General features: G+C 35.3%; 6 protein-coding genes across 6 annotated transcripts; 4 read left to right on the forward strand and 2 right to left on the reverse strand.

Moving 5' to 3' along the window:
- Positions 1-40: 40 nt before the first annotated feature.
- Positions 41-2,420, reverse strand: LOC110850362 (orphan steroid hormone receptor 2). Its single transcript, XM_022097796.2, has 8 exons — positions 1,848-2,420; positions 1,608-1,781; positions 1,393-1,542; positions 1,238-1,332; positions 954-1,159; positions 615-877; positions 384-522; positions 41-293 (listed from the first exon to the last, which is right to left on the reverse strand). Exons 1-8 carry the CDS (start codon positions 1,969-1,971, stop codon positions 119-121), a joined length of 1,326 nt encoding a protein of 441 aa, XP_021953488.1. The 5' UTR covers positions 1,972-2,420; the 3' UTR covers positions 41-118.
- A 122-nt stretch (positions 2,421-2,542) lies between these two features.
- LOC110850060 (SEC14-like protein 4) lies at positions 2,543-4,428 on the reverse strand. The gene is made up of 6 exons (XM_022097543.2): positions 4,111-4,428; positions 3,765-3,840; positions 3,534-3,692; positions 3,259-3,465; positions 2,993-3,073; positions 2,543-2,891 (listed from the first exon to the last, which is right to left on the reverse strand). The coding sequence occupies exons 1-6, from the start codon at positions 4,264-4,266 to the stop codon at positions 2,707-2,709; spliced, it is 864 nt and encodes a 287-aa protein (XP_021953235.1). The 5' UTR covers positions 4,267-4,428; the 3' UTR covers positions 2,543-2,706.
- Positions 4,429-5,561: 1,133 nt separating this feature from the next.
- On the forward strand, positions 5,562-12,156 carry LOC118435610. The gene is made up of 4 exons (XM_035851911.1): positions 5,562-6,048; positions 10,592-10,906; positions 11,176-11,432; positions 11,510-12,156. The coding sequence occupies exons 2-4, from the start codon at positions 10,600-10,602 to the stop codon at positions 11,795-11,797; spliced, it is 852 nt and encodes a 283-aa protein (XP_035707804.1). The 5' UTR covers positions 5,562-6,048; positions 10,592-10,599; the 3' UTR covers positions 11,798-12,156.
- On the forward strand, positions 6,526-8,865 carry LOC110849689 (ribose-phosphate pyrophosphokinase 1). The gene is made up of 6 exons (XM_022097123.2): positions 6,526-7,013; positions 7,090-7,273; positions 7,374-7,597; positions 8,041-8,214; positions 8,289-8,448; positions 8,524-8,865. The coding sequence occupies exons 1-6, from the start codon at positions 6,892-6,894 to the stop codon at positions 8,614-8,616; spliced, it is 957 nt and encodes a 318-aa protein (XP_021952815.1). The 5' UTR covers positions 6,526-6,891; the 3' UTR covers positions 8,617-8,865.
- Positions 12,157-13,023: 867 nt separating the features above from the next.
- LOC118435808 lies at positions 13,024-14,482 on the forward strand. The gene is made up of 3 exons (XM_035852236.1): positions 13,024-13,253; positions 13,340-13,867; positions 14,076-14,482. The coding sequence occupies exons 2-3, from the start codon at positions 13,381-13,383 to the stop codon at positions 14,420-14,422; spliced, it is 834 nt and encodes a 277-aa protein (XP_035708129.1). The 5' UTR covers positions 13,024-13,253; positions 13,340-13,380; the 3' UTR covers positions 14,423-14,482.
- Positions 14,483-15,212: 730 nt separating this feature from the next.
- Positions 15,213-17,783, forward strand: LOC118435636 (neuronal acetylcholine receptor subunit alpha-9-like). The gene is made up of 9 exons (XM_035851971.1): positions 15,213-15,301; positions 15,376-15,509; positions 15,593-15,747; positions 16,048-16,228; positions 16,482-16,554; positions 16,634-16,828; positions 17,161-17,241; positions 17,312-17,412; positions 17,498-17,783. The coding sequence occupies exons 1-9, from the start codon at positions 15,229-15,231 to the stop codon at positions 17,720-17,722; spliced, it is 1,218 nt and encodes a 405-aa protein (XP_035707864.1). The 5' UTR covers positions 15,213-15,228; the 3' UTR covers positions 17,723-17,783.
- Positions 17,784-18,618: the final 835 nt, after the last annotated feature.

The following is an 18,618-nucleotide window of genomic DNA, read 5'->3' on the forward strand; positions in this document are numbered from 1 at the left end:
TATAGACTACGAACTAAATTCATAAATAGAAAAACCTGTAATGTCAATATTCTAACAGGGTTCAAAAAATAGTTTGTCATGAACATAATGTTGCGTTAACTCGTAGATTACACAGTTATTAGTCGATGAAATTTTTTTTGAATTTCTTAAACTTTGCTTTCTGCTCCTCACCTGGAAGGGATAAATCAGATTTCATCGTCATCATTGAAGGAATTAAATGTTCCAGAGTTGTTGTTCCGTTTCCCAATATCTTGCTAAAAAATATCTGTTCAATTCCAGCCGGGGCAATCCGTCTGAAATTATATTTTTCATGTTTAAACCCTTATTCTATTATAGAATAACTATATTTTTTATTTTGCCAATATTACGAACTGATGTTATACCTTAAATGCGGGAGAAGGCGCAGAATCGAGTTGACCTTGTTGACCGGATTCCCAACCGACATCGCCACGACATGAACTTGCAACTGTTTTAGGGCTAACTTTCTGATCTCATTAATTCCATTCTGTTGAGGATATCGATCTGAAAATATACATTTACGTAGATTGTTGTATAACGATTATAAATCCCAATCGTCTCCATTTCGTCAAATTGTGTAGATTCGTTTTAATTACCGTCACTAAAGATGGCTAAAGTTTTGAGAGCAGAATATTCAAATGCATCCAAGTTGAGATTTTGAACAGTTTCTATGAACACTTGTAGTTTTGATGCATATCCCATTATCATAGTTAACTTGGAAGAAATGCAGCTTGACTGTGTGCATGGGAACAAGGCGTTAACAACGCTAGTTAGTGGAAGAATGTTGGGATACTGAGAAAGACCAACAACAAATAGGTCACTCCATGCAGATTTCATGATATAAATCTGTTCTTCAGGACTACATACAAAGTACAAAATACAGATTAGTGGTTCTACTTTAATAATGATTTAGTCAAAGTGTTTAAAAATCTCACTTCAAGGCTTGAAATGCTGGAAGGGTTCTCGCCCAAAGAACCGATAGGAGAATTAGTCGGGACGACGTTTCGCAGACATAATCCAGAGTGATGAAATCATTCTTGGGAAGTTTCGAAGCGTCCACTAGCTCAAATTTGACCCATTCTTCCGGAGTAACGTCTTGCAGGTCAAGATGAATAATGGACAAGATCTTTTCTTCTTCAATCTAGAGTTAGTGGAGGAAAGAAATTAACCAGGACTGGATAATTTTTTTGCGCTATTATTATGTGAACGAAACATGTACCTTAGTTAAAATATTAGACATCATTTCCATCGCTGTAGCCACCAGTTCTGTATCTACCGAATCGCTTTCATCCACGTCATTAAATTCTTGATCATCTGTATGTTAAGAATATTGTAGAGTACATACTCGACACATTTACAAAGTTTTCATCATACCTTGAGAACCAATGTTGGATAGAAGATAACCTGATGTGCAACTCTCACCAGCGAGGGTTCTAAAGAACGATGGAGAAAAATCAGCTTCCGTATTGGGTGACAAATTTTGAATTTGACTCTTCGACAAAGGATTTCGCTCAAGTTGAACTGCTAAAAGGTTCAATAATACAATGGTGAAGGGAATTCTATTAATTTAAAGCGTATTCATTTAGTACCTGGAGGTAGCATCCCCATTTTAAGGCATTTTTGTAATCGACAATACTGGCATTGGCGAGGTTTTGTCACCTCGCATTGTCCATCCTTACAACATGAATATTGTAATTGTTTACGGATCGAACGCTTGAAAAATCCTTTGCATCCTTCACAACTTATCGCCCCGTAGTGACGACCTAAAGAACAAATTAATTAAGAGATTCAATTAGTATCGTTGGTAAAATTAAACTTTTAAAATATACCTGTTCCACGGTCACCACAAATGACGCAAACGAGCGGGTAAGTGATCCATGGTTTGTTGTCCACAGCATCAAGCAAACTGGACAAACTGGAAAAATGTATAGTTATTGGTTCCCCGACTTCCATCCTTGCATATTCGAACTTAGTTGAGATTTTTAATTTTAGGGTCAGAACAGAACGCAGTGTTTTGAACTCGGCTGGTTTTTGTGTTTTTATTGTTGTGGACCCGGTGAAAATGGTGAATTAGGCGCTGAAGAAGTAAGGTGAGAGGTGAGACACTGGGAGTCAGGCGCAGGCGGTGGCTGCTGCCACCCATCAAGCAGCAAAAAGTGTGCAGATAAAACCATACCAAAATTCTCTATTCATTAATGTCACAATTTTATTTTAACATCATATTTCAATTTTTATCAAGTAAAAGAATGAAATAATATATAAAAACTATGATATAATATCATAGTTTTCTAAAATCGAAAAATTTCATGTTCATATATCAATGATAGATATATATGAACATGAAATTTTTCGACTTTCTTGGTGCCTGCATTGTAAATGCCTTAGTTAGGTAGCACAGGAACACGATTAGTCAGACAGATTTTGCATAGTTTTCTAACATCTAAAAATTTTATTCTTTTACTTATGGAAATTTGAAACATGATTTTAAAAAAACTGAAAAATTTGAAAGTCCTCTTTATAAATATGGTTTTGAGACTCGATAGATAGATTTAATCAGCTTTTAAACAACTTTTGTTTTCTCAGCATATTACAAACATTGCATATTTATTAATTTAGGCAAATGCAAATTCCATAGGCAACAGGCTAGTTTGTGGAAGCACTATGTAATTTCATCATCAAACGTCTCCTTCAAAATCCATACTCGGACGGTAACGTCCCCCCAAACGGTGCAGTGAGTTGGGACGGATCAATCGTTTCGTGCAAAATTGGGGCCCATATTTCTTTATTTGTTCCATAAACTTTGAGGTTTCGTTTTGTTTCAGCATCCATCACGGATTTGGCAAGATTTAGTGGCACTTCCATAAATGAGGGACCTGTGCGTCAGAAATGTTCAAAAGTATTTTAAATACAACCTGTTATGCAAGAAATTAAACTATTAAACAGAGAAACTTATCGTATTTATAAGAGTTCTTACAATTAACAATAATTACTTCTTCAGCCTGCTTTGGAAATTGAAGTTCATACGCTAGCACAATTCCGGCGTAGAATGGCGTGCCTAAATATTAAGATAAAGTTGTTTATCGAAATGCATGCAAAAATTATTATAGTTTCATAAACATGTTTTTAGTTAATCGATATAAAAATACTTCATATTTAAATAGATCAGCGAAATATGTAAATTGAGTTGAACTTGCGATTCCAACAAAATATAACTAGGTATATACTTATAAAAAATCGTACTCGCAATATTCAAGTTTTGTCTCACGTTGACCTTATCGAGGTCAATAATCACTGCAAATCTGGTCACGTTCTTTCCCTCCATTTGAAAATCGCGAACTCGAAGCCACGCTTTCTCCAACATTTTGGACGCGTAGAGAAGAAGTTTATCCATTTTTCCGGCAAGTGCGGCTTTTCTCAAATCCCAAATTCCAGAGTAAAATTGTAACACTGAATGAAGTTGTAAAACAAATTATGGTAGAATTTTCGAAAATTAAAATATTTCTTTAAAATCTCACGAGGTCTCCCGTCTTTGTTTACGCCCGTAATTTCGTACGGATAATCCCCTACAAATTCCTGAAAGTCGGAATCCGTTAATCTATCAAAATTTGTACTTTCCCGCCAAGAAAGATGATTAGATAAGCGGTTTCTGGCTCGGTCGATGTCAAGTTTCTGGCCTGAGCAAATATTCAAGATGGATTTATTATAATATCCTTAATATTGGTTTTATAACAATTTCATGTAATTACTTCGTAACCATTTGATCAAATAAATGTCGTCCTTCATGTAGTCAACTTTTATTTTTGGGAGCATTATTTCTTTAAACTGATAATGAAAATGCATAAAAAACACATACTCTCAAATCATATTAAAAAATTCACTCGGATATTTGTAACCTTGTAAATTATATTTTGCAGTGTTGTTTTACATGGTTTTACAAGAGATACCCTTGATATTTTGGAGTGGGTGTGAAAATTTGGCTGTTTTACACATTTTACACGTCACACGTGGAAACCTTTGTAAATTTTCACGGTCTACACAGTTACAAATATCGGAGTAAATTGTTAGAAAATGTGCAGAATAATAAATACTTGCCTTCGCTAACGCTGAATATTCTAATTGGGACAAGGTGAGTTCTTCATTAAACGTGCTTGATGCCTGGCTAATTGAAATTATTTGAAAAATTAGCACACAAATAAACATAACGGAGAAATTCTGAAGAAAAATTAAATATAATGTGATCATCCTCATTGTGTTTTAGCAACTAGATTTGTGATAAAGTTGCTCGAATGCGTTGAGGACAGAATGAACTTGGTCCACGTGGTGTCAATGGCTATGCCAAGGTCGATAATAATTTATATTGAAATTTCCAAAACATTGTCGTTCGTGCAGATTAATTAAATAAGTTTGTAGCAAAAACTGATCTGGAATACAAAGTACTTACTTAATTCATTCTCTCAATCTCAGAACGACATATTTACAGTGGAATTATTTGTGCTAGTCACCTCATTTGCATATTTTAACACATTCGCAAAAAACATAGAGTTCATTCAACACGGGGAAAGCCCGTATCGCTGAAAAAAATGCATACCAAGATTTATGCAAATGAGGTGATACGCACAAATAATTTCACTTATGCATGGACATGTAAAGAACTCAGGTACTTTAGGTACCTTAGCCAGTAAAGTAAACATTAATTAAACCGGACCAACACGTTTTGAGGTACCTGTAACACTTGCTCCAGTTGATGAAATTTAATAGCAAGGAACATGCTAAGAAATGAGACCTACCACAATATGTACGATATGCATAATGTTACATTGTGCATGTATTTACATAGTTATTTAATTTTATAAATTGAGCACATGCACATTAGTAGTGGACCCGGCCACTTGATCAGAAAACAATCCTACGGGAAAGTCGGATTACTATAAATGGGTAGATAAACAAATCTTGTATGTATTGTGATGTGAATTATACTTATGACGTAAATAAATAAATATGTAAATAAATATGTATGCATGTACATGTGTACGTGTTTAATGAACCTCGTATTGGTAAATTGGTATGCCTGCGATATCTATGTTCCTATATGTGCACGTACAAACTTGGCTTAAATCTATGTATGTTCATATGTACATAGGTATATACATACATACGTACTTATGTACATACATGCACATACAACATTTGTAAACAAATATGTCAATATTTAATCCGCAATTATGTGGACCATACAAATAAGAGATAACGTTACTCAATTACAGTTTGTTCCCCATAATTGCAGAATTTCTATCAGTAGCATACTCGTTATCCATGAATTTCTGCCATTGATTTTCAATAAAATTCTGCATGAAGCTTTGTAAATAGTATTAATTTGTCACATTTAAACTGTATATTAGATATGCATGCATGCACATATGTATAAGCCGTAAAAATTTACAAAGCAAGATTAATATGCAACTCCCTGCTTAACAACACGCATACAAATATTTGGTAGAAAAGGGCGTACGTGGTTGTCTCTGGGTAGAAAAATGACCCACAAACAAATAAGTCGATATGTGCATTTATGAACTAACAGGTGTACAAAGGTGCACGTTGTGGTTTCCTTTCGGAAGGAAAAGTTATTTGTGTCATGAAAACAGATTTAAGTAATGACTTGGGTACACTTTTTTTAAAGGCCACGGACTAACAAACCTCAAGAACATGCATCATTCCTCCAGTATTGATTTAACAAAGATATATATTCTTTCAATATTATTTTATCGTATTCTTCCTCCACAAAGTAAACCCGTGAATGCAATAAGCATTAAAATGGGAATGAATCAATAATCCCAGAAAATTGATATGGTTTGATCATCCCGTCAGCGTGTGCAATATTTAAGATTATTCTTCCACCAAACAACAAGCTGTCTGCTTACACACCCACAGAAATCTGTTTACTCATTAAATTTCTTCACTCCAGTTCGACAAGTCCATCGTCATGCTTAATCCAATCCAAGTGTTTGGCAAGAATGCACTCTAAATAATGTGGTAAGAAAATTCACCCAGCTCTTCCACGATTTATCGTCACTGAACGGTAGCAAGAATTTTCTGTATAAAATTATCATCATGTGATGAAAAATGTGTTTTTTGTGTCATACAGTGTTTCGTTGCTTTCGGGTTTGCTGCATTTCTTTCACGGCAAAGTAAGAAACGCAATAAATTCAAGGTGCACGAAACTGCAAGAAAGCACACTAAATATGCGCCATCTAGTGCCCTATGAACTACAGAGGCGGGAAGTAGTTTCTTGCAGGTCAAAATAGCTGCAATAAACCAATTTCTTGCCGTAATTTCTTATCAGTGATTACTTGCACCCGAAACACTGCATATGTAATTTTAATTCCGTGCAAGCTTGCATGGTTACCGTTTGGTGACAAGTCTTCACCACAGCTTCACCACAGGGAAAATTTGAGTACCACTTTATTAAGGGTGTATCCAAATTTTGAGTGATATTTATTACACTGATAACTTGAGTGAGATGCACTGTCCCATATTCAAATTATGTACGATTGAATTTTCTTACTGGATCTGCGTATTGTGAAGATTTGGATATATTTTACGTGTTGTGATTGAATTGAAAGAGCGAAAGGTCAACTTGAGCGATCAAAAATATGAAGCACGAGATGCGATAAATTAAATCTGACGTGATACTATTACGTAAGTTGGGCGAGGAAAGACAGATATTGAGCAATTAGCCTTATCCAGGACAGATTCTGAACAATATTTGTCAGTTGATGAGCATATTTCTTCAAGGAAGGAACGAACCCAAGTCGTGGATTAAATCTGAATTGATTTTATTTGAATTTGAATTTATCCAATCAAAAATTTAGCATAATGTCAAAAATTAAGTTATTTTCGGGTTCCTCGAACGGCGAGTTGGCCCAATTGATCGCATCTCATCTCGGAATTCAGTTAGGAAAGACGAAGGCTGCTAAATTCTCAAATTTGGAAACAAGGTACATACATTTTTTTCATAAATATACATAATTCATTTCTGATTAAAATTAATTCGCAAATTGGCAAAAATTGTAGTGTCGAAATTTTGGAGAGCGTTCGAGGCGATGACGTTTTCATCATCCAAAGTGGGTGTGGTGCCGTTAATGACAACATTATGGAGTTGCTGATTATGATCAGTGCCTGCAAAGGGGCATCTGCTGCCCGTGTTACAGCAGTAATTCCGTGTTATCCGTATGCCCGACAGAATTCGAAAGATAAGGTGAAATGTGCAAAATTACTTATTTTTTGTGAAGTATGTAAATATTTGCAATGTTAGTGCAAAATAAACTTTACACGGTAATTTATTTACATTTATGCAGAGTCGTGCCCCCATAACAGCCAAACTTGTGGCCAATATGCTGGGCGTCGCTGGTGCTGATCACATAATCACCGTAGATTTACACGCCTCCCAAATTCAGGGATTTTTTAACATCCCAGTCGACAATTTGTATGCGGAGCCCGTAATTTTGAAATGGATTAAGGAAAACATTCCTAATTGGCAGAAGGCCGTGTTGGTGTCGCCAGACGCTGGAGGAACCAAGAGGTAAATTAGAGCAGAAGTGGATTATTAAGATTATGATTATTAAGTATTTTATTGTCATGAATAATTCTTTTAAACTCATTACGAGTTCGTATTTTCACATTTCACATTTTCACATGCATTGGAAATTTTTTGCGACCTAAATACGAACCCTAAAAATTCGCAATAAGTTCGCTAATAATTTTTTAAGTAAATTTTGAAATTTTTTTGGGGTCTTTCGTTTACAGCGAACTTGTAAGTTCCCATAGTTAAATAGCTACATATTACAAAATATTTACATATTTAATACTGCAAAAAACATATTCTAGTTGCACCATTTGAAACCTACCCTTAAAAATATGTACTGGAAACTTTTGTTGCAATCTAAGGAAAAAGTCATATTTACAGGAGTCCAAAAAAGTATTGATTAATTATTAATTATTCTTAATTATTTATTTGATCGTTAGGGTGACATCACTGTCAGACGGGTTGGATCTCGACTTTGCCCTAATTCATCAAGAAAAAGGCCAAGGAAACATTAAGGCGTCCATCGTCCTCGTCGGAGACGTTGCTGACAAAATCAGCATAATGGTAGACGACATGGCCGACACGTGTGGAACGATTTGTCGCGCAGCGGCAAAGTATGTATTTTTTTATTTAGTATAGAATAGTCATTTGACGGAGATTTTGAAAAAAAAATTAAAATTTTTTACAGATTGCAAGAAGCCGGATCTTCAAAAATCTATGCCATCCTGACCCACGGAATTCTATCGGGGAAGGGAATTTCAAGAATTAATGCGTCCTGCATTGAAACCGTGGGTGTGACGAATAGCATCCCACAAGGCGGACATATCCAGGAGTGTGCCAGGGTCAAGGTGCGTACTTTTAATTGTGATGATTAATTTCGAAAAAAATTGGAGTTTCATTTGCAAACTTTATACCTTTTTCAGTGCATCGACATCTCTCTCATGCTGGCGGAGGCGGTTCGTCGAACGCATAATGGAGAATCAATCTCACAACTTTTTACAAACGGTGGATTTTAAAGAAGTAAAAAAAAACAAGGAAACGTTATTGTGCAAAGTTAAAAAGTGCAAATTTTAAAATTACGAAATTTATTAGCCCGGATTGATCATGTTGTTAATATAGACAAAATCAGACCTGAACGTAAATAAATGTACTTCCATATATGCATACGCGTACTTAGGATTGAATTCGTATTAGATATGTACATATGTGCAAATCACTTAATTGATGACGTAAATAAATTTTCTTGGAATTAGATAATCACAAAATTTCTTTATTGCCCTTTTAATTTTCGTGCAGCCTTTTTTATCAAAATTAACTTACACAATGCAATAATACTAATAATAATTTAATAATAATAATAATTAATAATAATTTGTAAATGGGGTGTATAGAATGAGTCAACCACAAGGGTTTTAAATTATACAGGTCTTATCTTGTCACATTTATATATTTGTTAATAACAATAATAACTTAAAAAAGTAAGTAATAATTTGTTTGGTTCAAATATTTTAGTCAATCCTCAAAATTTAGTTTTTGAAAAATAAATCTTACCTACTTTGCAAACAGTTACATAAATATTTTGATTGATATGTTTGGCCTGCCTTCATAGTTTCTCGCCTAAGTATTTTTAAAATAAATTTTAAAAATGCAAAATTTTGTATTTGATGATTTAAAATATTTGTCTATGTTATACGCAATTTAGTGCGTTGCTTAATTTACATAAACCCGTTACTTTCTCATTTTAACTCAACTAAGCACTTCATTGTACAGCTTTCATAAGTAAATAAATATGTAGACTTTTATGTAGGTAGAGTTACAGACAAAATAGTATCTACTTATTTTAAATATACTTTGCTGTGACGCAAGTAGGTAATATCATGTTTAACTGTTATTGTAATGTAATCATCTGTAAATATATGTATAATCGGGGCAAAAATTATGGTTGCGGAATTATGTTTAATTGCCGAATGCACAAACAACTTATTTCAGTAATGAGTAAATTTTTAAAGCGACCACATAACGAATCCATGACCCAGAAACGAATTCGATTTTTGATGTAAATACGTAGAAAATTTTATCAGCGACTTAGCAGTCGACAAACGCAGTTCACAAAGTAAATTTCTACTTTTTTAACCCGACGCTCGCTTAGATTTCTGGAAAAATGTATACTAAAAATCTTGCAAAGATTCTCCATTTTTCTCTCATGCTTCCATCTACCATAGGAGTGACCAGCCTGGTGTTTAATCAGAATAAAAAAATATTTCACATCACACCCTCATCGAGAAGAAGGCTGGCAGTTTTTACCTTAATTTCTATCAGCCTTAACGTCTTCGGTATAATTAGGACGTTAGAACTTGTCTATTACGATGGTGGATACAAAAGTCCTCATTTAGGAATTTGTTTCATATGCTCGTTCGCCACGGTTATGGTCAATACGACCTTAATTTATATGAACTTGCAACAGGACGAGATTTGTCGCATATTGAACATGGTTCTAAGTTACGGTTCTCAGTTTGGGCGTAAGTAATATTTCAAAAACATTTCAAATCCGTAATTTTTTATCGTTTTTATAAGTTCTTGTCGTTTTTTATAAATATTTTACGTATTTATTACTAAAAGGGGTCCTGATGCAACATGATTGAACCATATGGTAGAAATCACTGTCAACTGTGACGAATTCTCCATAAGTCGACAACAGCTCTAATACATATGTATTGTATAAGTATTCTGCATAATTGTTTTTACAGAGATAATTCTGCAGAAAATTTCGAGGGGTTTTAGATATTCTGCAGAATCGTCTGTGCATAATCTCTGCATTGTTCCGCATAATTTTCTGCACAAATCACTCTTCACAATTTTCCTACAGAATATTGAGCAAAATATTTGCATGAAAGTATCCAAAATTTCAACCAAGGGAACAGTTGAGAGGATTTAGTTTTTCGCCAAAATTGAAAAGTGACAATAATTTATGTAATTCGCTAATCCTTTCAGGGGAATGGATGACCCCTCAGTACAATCCTAACAGGATGGAAAGCATCTCAGGCAAATTTTTGGACGTCCTTATCTTATCGATTTGGCTAATGTCGCCGGCTCCCTTGTCTAACACACCGATGTATTGGAATCAGCCATACTTACCGTTCTTTCTACCCTCACTCCTACCCCCGGCGGAGGACGATAAAATGTGGGACTTCGCCATAACGCATAACTACTGGGTCAAAATTAGCTATGCTGCTTTCAATACCTTTTACTCGATAGCAGTTGGTCAACTGTTCCTGGTAGCTGCTGTCTTCCCATCGCTGTATACGCGTAAGTTATCTATGAATTTCATGTTGATAGACATTTTTTTCTTATTTTTTTATGAGGCTCCGTCCGACACGTAAGTATGTATCACGGTGTTTAAAATTTACCACCGAATTATTAAAGTAATTTTATTCCCCAAACCTCGAAGAAATTTGTAGTACTTAGATATCTATTTACTTAGATATCTATTTACAGCCTAAAAAATAAGTAAAATTTGGTGACACTTTTGTTACCAACTTATTTTAAGTAACCATATGTTTTCTTAAATTTTATAGTAACCATCCTGCCCCTGGTTAAAAATGAATTTCGATTAAACCATGGCAACTCCAAGTACAAGTGGAATACTTACAAAGTCCTGCGTTCCGTGACCTACCTCCCCAAAGAGTACAACAACGTCCAACTAATGCACAAACAAATTAATCGAAGCATTACTTACGTCGTGATGGTGATGCATTGGGAATTTCTGCAAATTATTCTGTCCCTGAATTTCATCCTACTAAAAAATTGGAACTCGCTAGACATATTTTCCAAAGTAGGAAAATTTATCATTAGTTTCAAAAAATTATGAACTTTATTATTTATTTGCAAGTTTCTAAAAACTATTTGCAGATCCAATTAGTCATAATGTCGGTGATGTGTATGATGGCGTGGACATGTGGCTTAGAAATTATCGGGCGTTTCCACCAAATGTCGATAACCACTCTGAGATCTTGGGAGAATTTGATGTTTCGAAGGGTCGAAGAGAAAAAATATTTCAAAAAGTATGCTAAAACGTGCCAGCCATTAGTTGTTGGTCTTCGTGGGGTGTTTACGATCAAGAGACTTACCGTCTTGAAATTCACCCGGGCTGTGGTCAAGGGAACCTTTAAAGCGGTACTTACAATTGGAAGGAGATGAAATATTTAATCGAAAGTGAGTTGTACGCAAATTTATTGCCTAGAGCTGTAAATAACTAATTATGCTGCTAAATTCGTAAATATTACCAAAAAAATTTGCAAGTTTGGAATTTCATAAACTTTTTTAAAGTTTTTAAAGTTTTAGAAAATTTTACAAGCATTCGACTTCATTTGTCGTATTTGATTTTTTGTGGTCACCTCTATGCTTTATAGAGGTACAAATTGTCCCCTAGTTTGCGGTTTAGTGTGAATATTATGTATTTATGTGTTCATACCTGTGTTTAATTAAGTAATCTGTATACATACATATTTATGTAAATATGTTGGATTTTGCAAAAATGCTTCGGCCGGACGATTAGACTGCGCAAATAAATTGAGTAAGATATTCTGTACTATCTATTGATCTATCGATCCACTTGTTAGTAATGAGTCAAATTATGCACGATTTGCGCTCAAGTGGCATCCACTTCACGGACATCAATTGACACCAGTCCCCACGACCAGGTGACATTGACATAGTTCTGATTACGAGAAGGAAATACTTCAACTTTGCACATGGCATACATGGTAATCATGCAGCATTTTTTGGGTTGCCGAAGTGATGCTGCGTTTAACACGTGGACAAATTCCCAAAGCCGTGTGATTATCGACTCATTTCATATGCTAAATATCCAAGAAAAACATCACTTACGAGTATTTATTAAGCTTCCTCAACACCAATTAATCGAGATTTTTATTACTATTTGTGACCATGACCATATCCATGCAAACCTCTTGTTCATGGAAGATGATGTTGATTGCTGTCGTTAAAGTGAGTGGCAGTTAATTAAACAATGATTGCATTATTGTCGACATGATGTTCTTTAAGTTTGACACATTCAATCAATATTGCGAAATATTTTGTACGGTTGATTTTTCTATCTGGTTTCGATTTAATCTCTCGGCCCAACTGAGCATATGTATTTTGCGCACGAATTTTCTATATCCTGAGTTATATGTACATAATTATATTGTGTATAATATGCAAATATCATAGGATTGCTAGCTAAAAAGTAGTGTCGCATACCGGCTAACTTCTTATCTTGCTTATTAAGTTGCAACTGGCGACTTTTCCGTTTGCCACCTATAAAACCCTTGGTAAAACTTTGTCCAAGTCATTCGATTGATCATACAGTTTTCTACTTATGATCAGAGTTCAAAATGAAATTCTTTCAAGTTATCGGCTTCTTTGGCATACTTGTCTCCATTGATGGTATATAAATATATAAACTAGAAGATTCTAAGAATAGGAAATCTAACAAGATTTTATTGTCACTTTCTAGCTCTTTGGTGCCATGATTGTTTTTTCCTACAAAATTACGCAGGCTCTGACCCTAACTGTTATCCAAGTGTTCCAAGTTTAACCAATTCTACTTTCTGTCCCGCCAGCCGAATCGACGAAACTGGACCCATTATTAGTAAGAAAAATTGACCGTTCTCATAAATCGTCAAAATATAATTAGTGTATACATATACAAAATTTCACCACTCTTCGTCAATGCAGAAATAGATGCGGGGTGGCTACGGGCACCACAAGCAGCTTGTATGACCGCGTTCGGACTACATAATGGTAACGTAATTATCGGTCGTCATTGCGGTGTATTCGAAAGCAGCCATGTCGACACTTGTAACAGGTATTACGGGTACTCGTTTACATTTCCTAACGGGACGGTTATCACTTTCCCTGCAAATTCTACCACCTCCATGATCTCATGCATATGCTCGGATGATAATTGCAATGTGCACGACCTTCCCGATGTGCTACCAACAACGACCACCGGCCCAACGATGACCACGACCTTCGCCACCACCCAAACGACGACCACCACGCGCCCAACGACGACCACGACCACTCCAACGACGACCACTCGTCGAACCACCACCTTGCCGCCAGGGTTACACTGCTATACCTGCTACTCAATAGAGGGCGTGGCTGGTTCATTACCAGCATGTGAGGACGACGGAGCATCTATGCCTTCCAGAAATTGTGGCGATGAAGAAGATTGGGGACGACAGTCCATCCCAAGTGTTTGTAAGACTTATGTATAGTGGCTTATGTAAGTTTTGTTACGGTTCACCTAATTTACAAAAAACTCACATTTTCGGCGATACGGATTTTTTGTGTTGAGCAAGCGTCTCTCGCTAATGCGTCAGAATATGCAAATGATGTGAACCGCAACAAGAATCCCGTAGTAACTGATAATTTTTATGGATCTTAAAAATGTCTATTTTAATTTCAGCGATTTTCTATGACCCCGCTGTTGCAAAGGATGACCGTGATGGAACTTTACAAAACCCTAAAGTCCTGTGTGGAACGGGGCGAGGAACTTGGGTGAACAATGGGAGTTCCGTGGTTGTCCGAGGGTGTGGTTTGTTTGAGAGCAGGTATGACAATACGTGCAGCCGAGATTACAGTTGGAGGGTTCGATACCCGAATGGAACTGTGCTTATCGAGTTTCCAGGAAATACTTCGAGCGCCTTGTACACCTGTTTTTGCTCCAGTAATCACTGCAACGGTGGAAGTGTGATGGAGGTAATGGTTGGCATGGTAATGATGTGTGTACTCTTGTCAGGGTTTTTTGGATGAAATAAGTATTTACAATAAATTTTATTGTTTATGAAGTAAATAAAATTAGTTGTTTGGGTATTTTGTTTTTGCATAACTAATTAATTAGTGTTACAATTGCATACAGACGTAGTATTCAAGCATGAAGTCACAACTTTTGATGAGTTAGGTAGTCGCAAAATTACTATGTAACTAGACCATTAGTGTATCCATGTCCTGCATTCCAGTACAGCTTGATAGTGAAGACCCTTTTGGAGAAAAAAAATCGTAAAAAAATTCATTCGGCGAAAAAAAATCACTCATTCCCCAGCATTACTGAGCCAGGCGACTCGTTTGCACAACGCAATAGCTAAGTTAACATGTGTTTGATTTTATTCATTGCTAAAAATTTACATGTGGGATGTTTTTATCGAATTTTTTATCAAAATTAAGTGACTGAATATTTTGGATATACACACATTTTATGTCACGTCATGTTTAAACTGATTATTAATTAATAACTGATACATTGGCGTGTTTATTAATGAATGTATATGTAGTTCTTAGTTCTCATGAATATGCTCTGAAGATACAATAACCAGTTTATGAATTATACATTAAACTAGAAATTAAGGTAAATAAAACAGTAGTCTAACTTCTTGGAAAAATAAAAACCTGTTCTATGTAAGCAAAGGACAACTTTAATTGGGGTATTATAAAGATAAACTCGTGCATATTTTTTATTTATATATGTACGCATGTACGAATTCATGCAGTATTTGTATAACATGCCCCCTTCATGATTCAATATCAATCTCCGATCATCCACCACATTCGCCAGTACAAACATGTTTCTGTCAAAGAAATTGCCAATATTTTTCGCTCTATCATTAATCTACTTTTCGACTAATTGTGTTACTGGTGAGTATCTGATTTTAAACGTGTCAAATATTCATATTTATCTATAGTTACGCAAAATTGCATGCAAAATTTAGAAGCAAGTCGATCCGAAGATAAGTTAATATCAGATCTCCTCGATAAGCTCAACCTTCTTGAACGACCTGTTGAAAATTACCATGACGTTTTAAACGTGTCAGTCGGGTTAACCTTAATGTCCATCATCAACGTGGTAAACGTATAAAGTTTATGGTTTTTGTATGAAATAAAAAATATGAAAGTAATATGTACAGTTTATCCCATTCCCAAATTTAGGACATCGACAAGGAAACGATCGACCTAAACATTTGGGAAAGTTTGGAATGGAATGACTACAAATTACGATGGAGCAGAGAAAACTATGACAATATTTCTTCCTTGAGAATTCCATCGCATCGTATTTGGAGCCCGGATATTTACATTAGTAACCAGTAAGGATGCACTGTTAATTGATAATAGATTCAAATATACACTCCTTACTAGTACTGATTTGACGATAATTTCTCACCGGTTTTGTGGAAGGTTGTTTCTGAATTGTAAATTGTTCATTACCACCACATTACTAAACGGTAATATTCCCTTTATTACCGTGGCGGTTGAGTCGTATCGTACGTACTCCGGTCAGTAATGAGTTAATTACAGTTTTATAAGAATGTGTTATGTAAAAATGTACATACATGAATTTAACACGTACATTTGCGAAATCAACTAAGTTCTGGTTTACTTATCAGCGGTCACGACAGTTTGGACCCCTTCTTCAAAACTTTATCCGTCGTAAATTACAATGGAACGGTGTCCAGCATTCTACCCGGAGAAACTACGACAACGTGCAAAATGGATTTGAAAAAGTACCCGTTTGAAAAATTAGAGTGTGAGATTAAGTTGTTGTCCTGGACGTATGATGGATCTTTGGTAATTAGTAAATACATAGTAATTATGTACATATGTAGCAATCTGTTACCGAGCAGTGAGCATAAATTTGTTATAAATGGGTGACAAATTACAATGTACACATTTACATATTTAAAAATTTAGTAGAGTTACGTATTTACATACATACGTAAAAATGTTGATAATATCCAAATTTGACAAAATTTCGAAAAATTTGATTGGTTGTCTATGTTACCATTGTATGCAAGGATTATTTTTTATACTGAAATTTCAGCTCGATTTGATAATCAATGGGGAAGAGGGAGATATATCCAGCTTTAGGCGTCACCCTGAATGGGAAGTACACGGTAAACAACTAGTGAGACAATTGTTCGACGTTTGACATAATTACAGTACCTAATAAGTTACCCTCCTGACAATTTACAGGATTTCATGCTAGAAAGACTACACTCTCCTATGCATGTTGTCCAGAACCGTATGTGGATGTAGCGTTTACGCTAATGATACAACGACGAGGTGACCAAATTTTGGCGTCTGCCAGAGTGATGAACTCTGTAATATACGGGTTTCTCATCCTCAGTATGATGCTTATGCCGAATTCTGGACTAAGGATCTTATTTGGTTCGTAAAAGAAGCAGAATTTTTTGTCAGCTTCAATTAAAGGGGTCCATCTTTGCATAGCTTTTGGTAAAAAAAGGGCAAGTTAAATGCATAAGTTGATACAGATACTCAGTTTGCGAGATTTTGCTTTTTACTGGAAAACCAAAATATTTTTCAAGCATTTACCAAACAACTGGAAAGTTTTATTTTGTAGGAATATTTCCCAAACTTTTGCAATATGAGTTGCGACACGAAATATCATTGACGTGAACACGCCTTGTAAAATGTGTGATATGACCCCTGAAATATTTCGATAGGATAAAGTGTTCAAATAATCGTATTTTTTTCTGTAGCTTTGCTTGCCATGTTACTCAGCAGTTACTGCAGTTTGCAATTTAATCCTCGCTGCGGGAAATATGAGCCACCGGAAATTGGTACTAATAATAATTTCACATATATTTAAACAAGTAGTTTTTGACATTTCAATTTCGAACCTATTTGCAGTCCTATATTACAATATCGTATTCTTGATAAGCTTCTTGGTTTTGATAACAAATGTGATTGTTTACAACTTATTCAATAAAATTGGTCAAACTCCAAGTTGGGTAAGAAATTAGTATTAGCAATTAATTTTTACGATTACGAAGTTACCAATAATTGTATATTTATGTATATACTTGGCATCAATAGATTACTAAATCATTGGCAAGGGTTCCTCCATGGATATCCCCTGATCGCGTGGATGATGAAAGTAAGATGAACGAGTTAATTGGAGATCTTGGTAATCGTGAAGGAGGAGTTGTAAAAAGAATGAGTGATTGGCAATATCTGTCAATGTTGGTAGATAAAGTGGTTTTTGCATTGTGGGTGGTCATTCTTGTCATCTTCCACTTTATCGCATTTCCAACATTTTAATATGTACACCAAATATGTATGCTGTATGACAAGTAATAAATACCTATTTTGTTGTACATAACTCGATCATGCATACAAATTTTTATTTTTATATTCCTTTGCTCTCCATAGCTTCATTATGACTGAATAAAGTGACAAAACTAAAAATGGTTTAAATATGGATGTTATGCACAAGCAAATTTCTTTCAACCAGTGCTCACCAAAACTTTGTTTCTCATTTTGTCTTTCCCGTTTGCCAGCATCTCAAGTAAATTTTAGATCCAAGTGTAAATGAAAATGAATTATAAGCACAATTCTTCCCTTTTCGTTTGGATTTTTGTCGTCGCGCTTGTGATTACTTCGGGTAATTCTTACGCATTAAGTTCACAGGCTGGAATTCAAGCTCGAAAGGCTAACGGGTTGGGTGACGGGGAAATTGTTGCACGTAACATCAAAAATTCGAGCCCGAAAATTTCCAACATTGTCACCTGGAGCGTTTCATCGATATTGACAGACGGAAATTGTGCAAATATTTATTCGAGTGATAACTTCACTGGGTGGGTTTCGCGCTTGCAGGCCCCCAACAAAATTTATTCATCCTTTCCTACAGAAACATTTCAATTGTTTGAAAACTATTTCACTAAACCGAGTGTTCGTATTCAACCTATTAGACCCTGTTTCAAAAAATGTGACGAAAGGAATTGACAGAATGCGAAGTCCAATAGCGTCGAACCGTCGAACTCTTCAAAAAGGTATGGATTACAGTTTGCCTAATAACTTTACTTAAATACTTGAGATGACTAATGTGATCAAGAAATAGAATCTATATAATAATTTCGAAAAGTCCGTCCCGTGAAATTTTCCGTGACATTCCTGCGTTCTGATTGATTGCCGGCTTGCTGGCTCCACCAATCACA

This window comes from Folsomia candida, unplaced genomic scaffold (assembly GCF_002217175.1).
Source record: "Folsomia candida strain VU population unplaced genomic scaffold, ASM221717v1 Fcan01_Sc005, whole genome shotgun sequence".
Taxonomy (NCBI): Eukaryota; Metazoa; Arthropoda; class Collembola; order Entomobryomorpha; family Isotomidae; genus Folsomia; species Folsomia candida.

What these genes read in the sequence shown, in the direction of transcription:
- LOC110850362 (XM_022097796.2), bottom strand. Translation starts at nt 1,971, where the DNA reads ATGGAAGTCGGGGAACCAATAACTATACATTTTTCCAGTTTGTCCAGT. An exon ending in AATGGGGATGCTACCTCCAG is followed by an intron (nt 1,543 to 1,607) that starts GTACTAAATGAA and finishes TGAACCTTTTAG; the next exon opens with CAGTTCAACTTGAGCGAAAT. An exon ending in CCAGCATTTCAAGCCTTGAA is followed by an intron (nt 878 to 953) that starts GTGAGATTTTTA and finishes CTTTGTATGTAG; the next exon opens with TCCTGAAGAACAGATTTATA.
- LOC110850060 (XM_022097543.2), bottom strand. Translation starts at nt 4,266, where the DNA reads ATGAGGATGATCACATTATATTTAATTTTTCTTCAGAATTTCTCCGTT. An exon ending in AATATTCAGCGTTAGCGAAG is followed by an intron (nt 3,841 to 4,110) that starts GCAAGTATTTAT and finishes TTTCATTATCAG; the next exon opens with TTTAAAGAAATAATGCTCCC. An exon ending in AAACAAAGACGGGAGACCTC is followed by an intron (nt 3,466 to 3,533) that starts GTGAGATTTTAA and finishes AACTTCATTCAG; the next exon opens with TGTTACAATTTTACTCTGGA.
- LOC110849689 (XM_022097123.2), top strand. Translation starts at nt 6,892, where the DNA reads ATGTCAAAAATTAAGTTATTTTCGGGTTCCTCGAACGGCGAGTTGGCC. An exon ending in GACAGAATTCGAAAGATAAG is followed by an intron (nt 7,274 to 7,373) that starts GTGAAATGTGCA and finishes ACATTTATGCAG; the next exon opens with AGTCGTGCCCCCATAACAGC. An exon ending in AGGAGTGTGCCAGGGTCAAG is followed by an intron (nt 8,449 to 8,523) that starts GTGCGTACTTTT and finishes TACCTTTTTCAG; the next exon opens with TGCATCGACATCTCTCTCAT.
- LOC118435610 (XM_035851911.1), top strand. Translation starts at nt 10,600, where the DNA reads ATGACCCCTCAGTACAATCCTAACAGGATGGAAAGCATCTCAGGCAAA. An exon ending in CTTCCCATCGCTGTATACGC is followed by an intron (nt 10,907 to 11,175) that starts GTAAGTTATCTA and finishes TAAATTTTATAG; the next exon opens with TAACCATCCTGCCCCTGGTT. An exon ending in CGCTAGACATATTTTCCAAA is followed by an intron (nt 11,433 to 11,509) that starts GTAGGAAAATTT and finishes AACTATTTGCAG; the next exon opens with ATCCAATTAGTCATAATGTC.
- LOC118435808 (XM_035852236.1), top strand. Translation starts at nt 13,381, where the DNA reads ATGACCGCGTTCGGACTACATAATGGTAACGTAATTATCGGTCGTCAT. An exon ending in ACAGTCCATCCCAAGTGTTT is followed by an intron (nt 13,868 to 14,075) that starts GTAAGACTTATG and finishes TTTTAATTTCAG; the next exon opens with CGATTTTCTATGACCCCGCT.
- LOC118435636 (XM_035851971.1), top strand. Translation starts at nt 15,229, where the DNA reads ATGTTTCTGTCAAAGAAATTGCCAATATTTTTCGCTCTATCATTAATC. An exon ending in GGACGTATGATGGATCTTTG is followed by an intron (nt 16,229 to 16,481) that starts GTAATTAGTAAA and finishes CTGAAATTTCAG; the next exon opens with CTCGATTTGATAATCAATGG. An exon ending in TTGGTCAAACTCCAAGTTGG is followed by an intron (nt 17,413 to 17,497) that starts GTAAGAAATTAG and finishes TGGCATCAATAG; the next exon opens with ATTACTAAATCATTGGCAAG.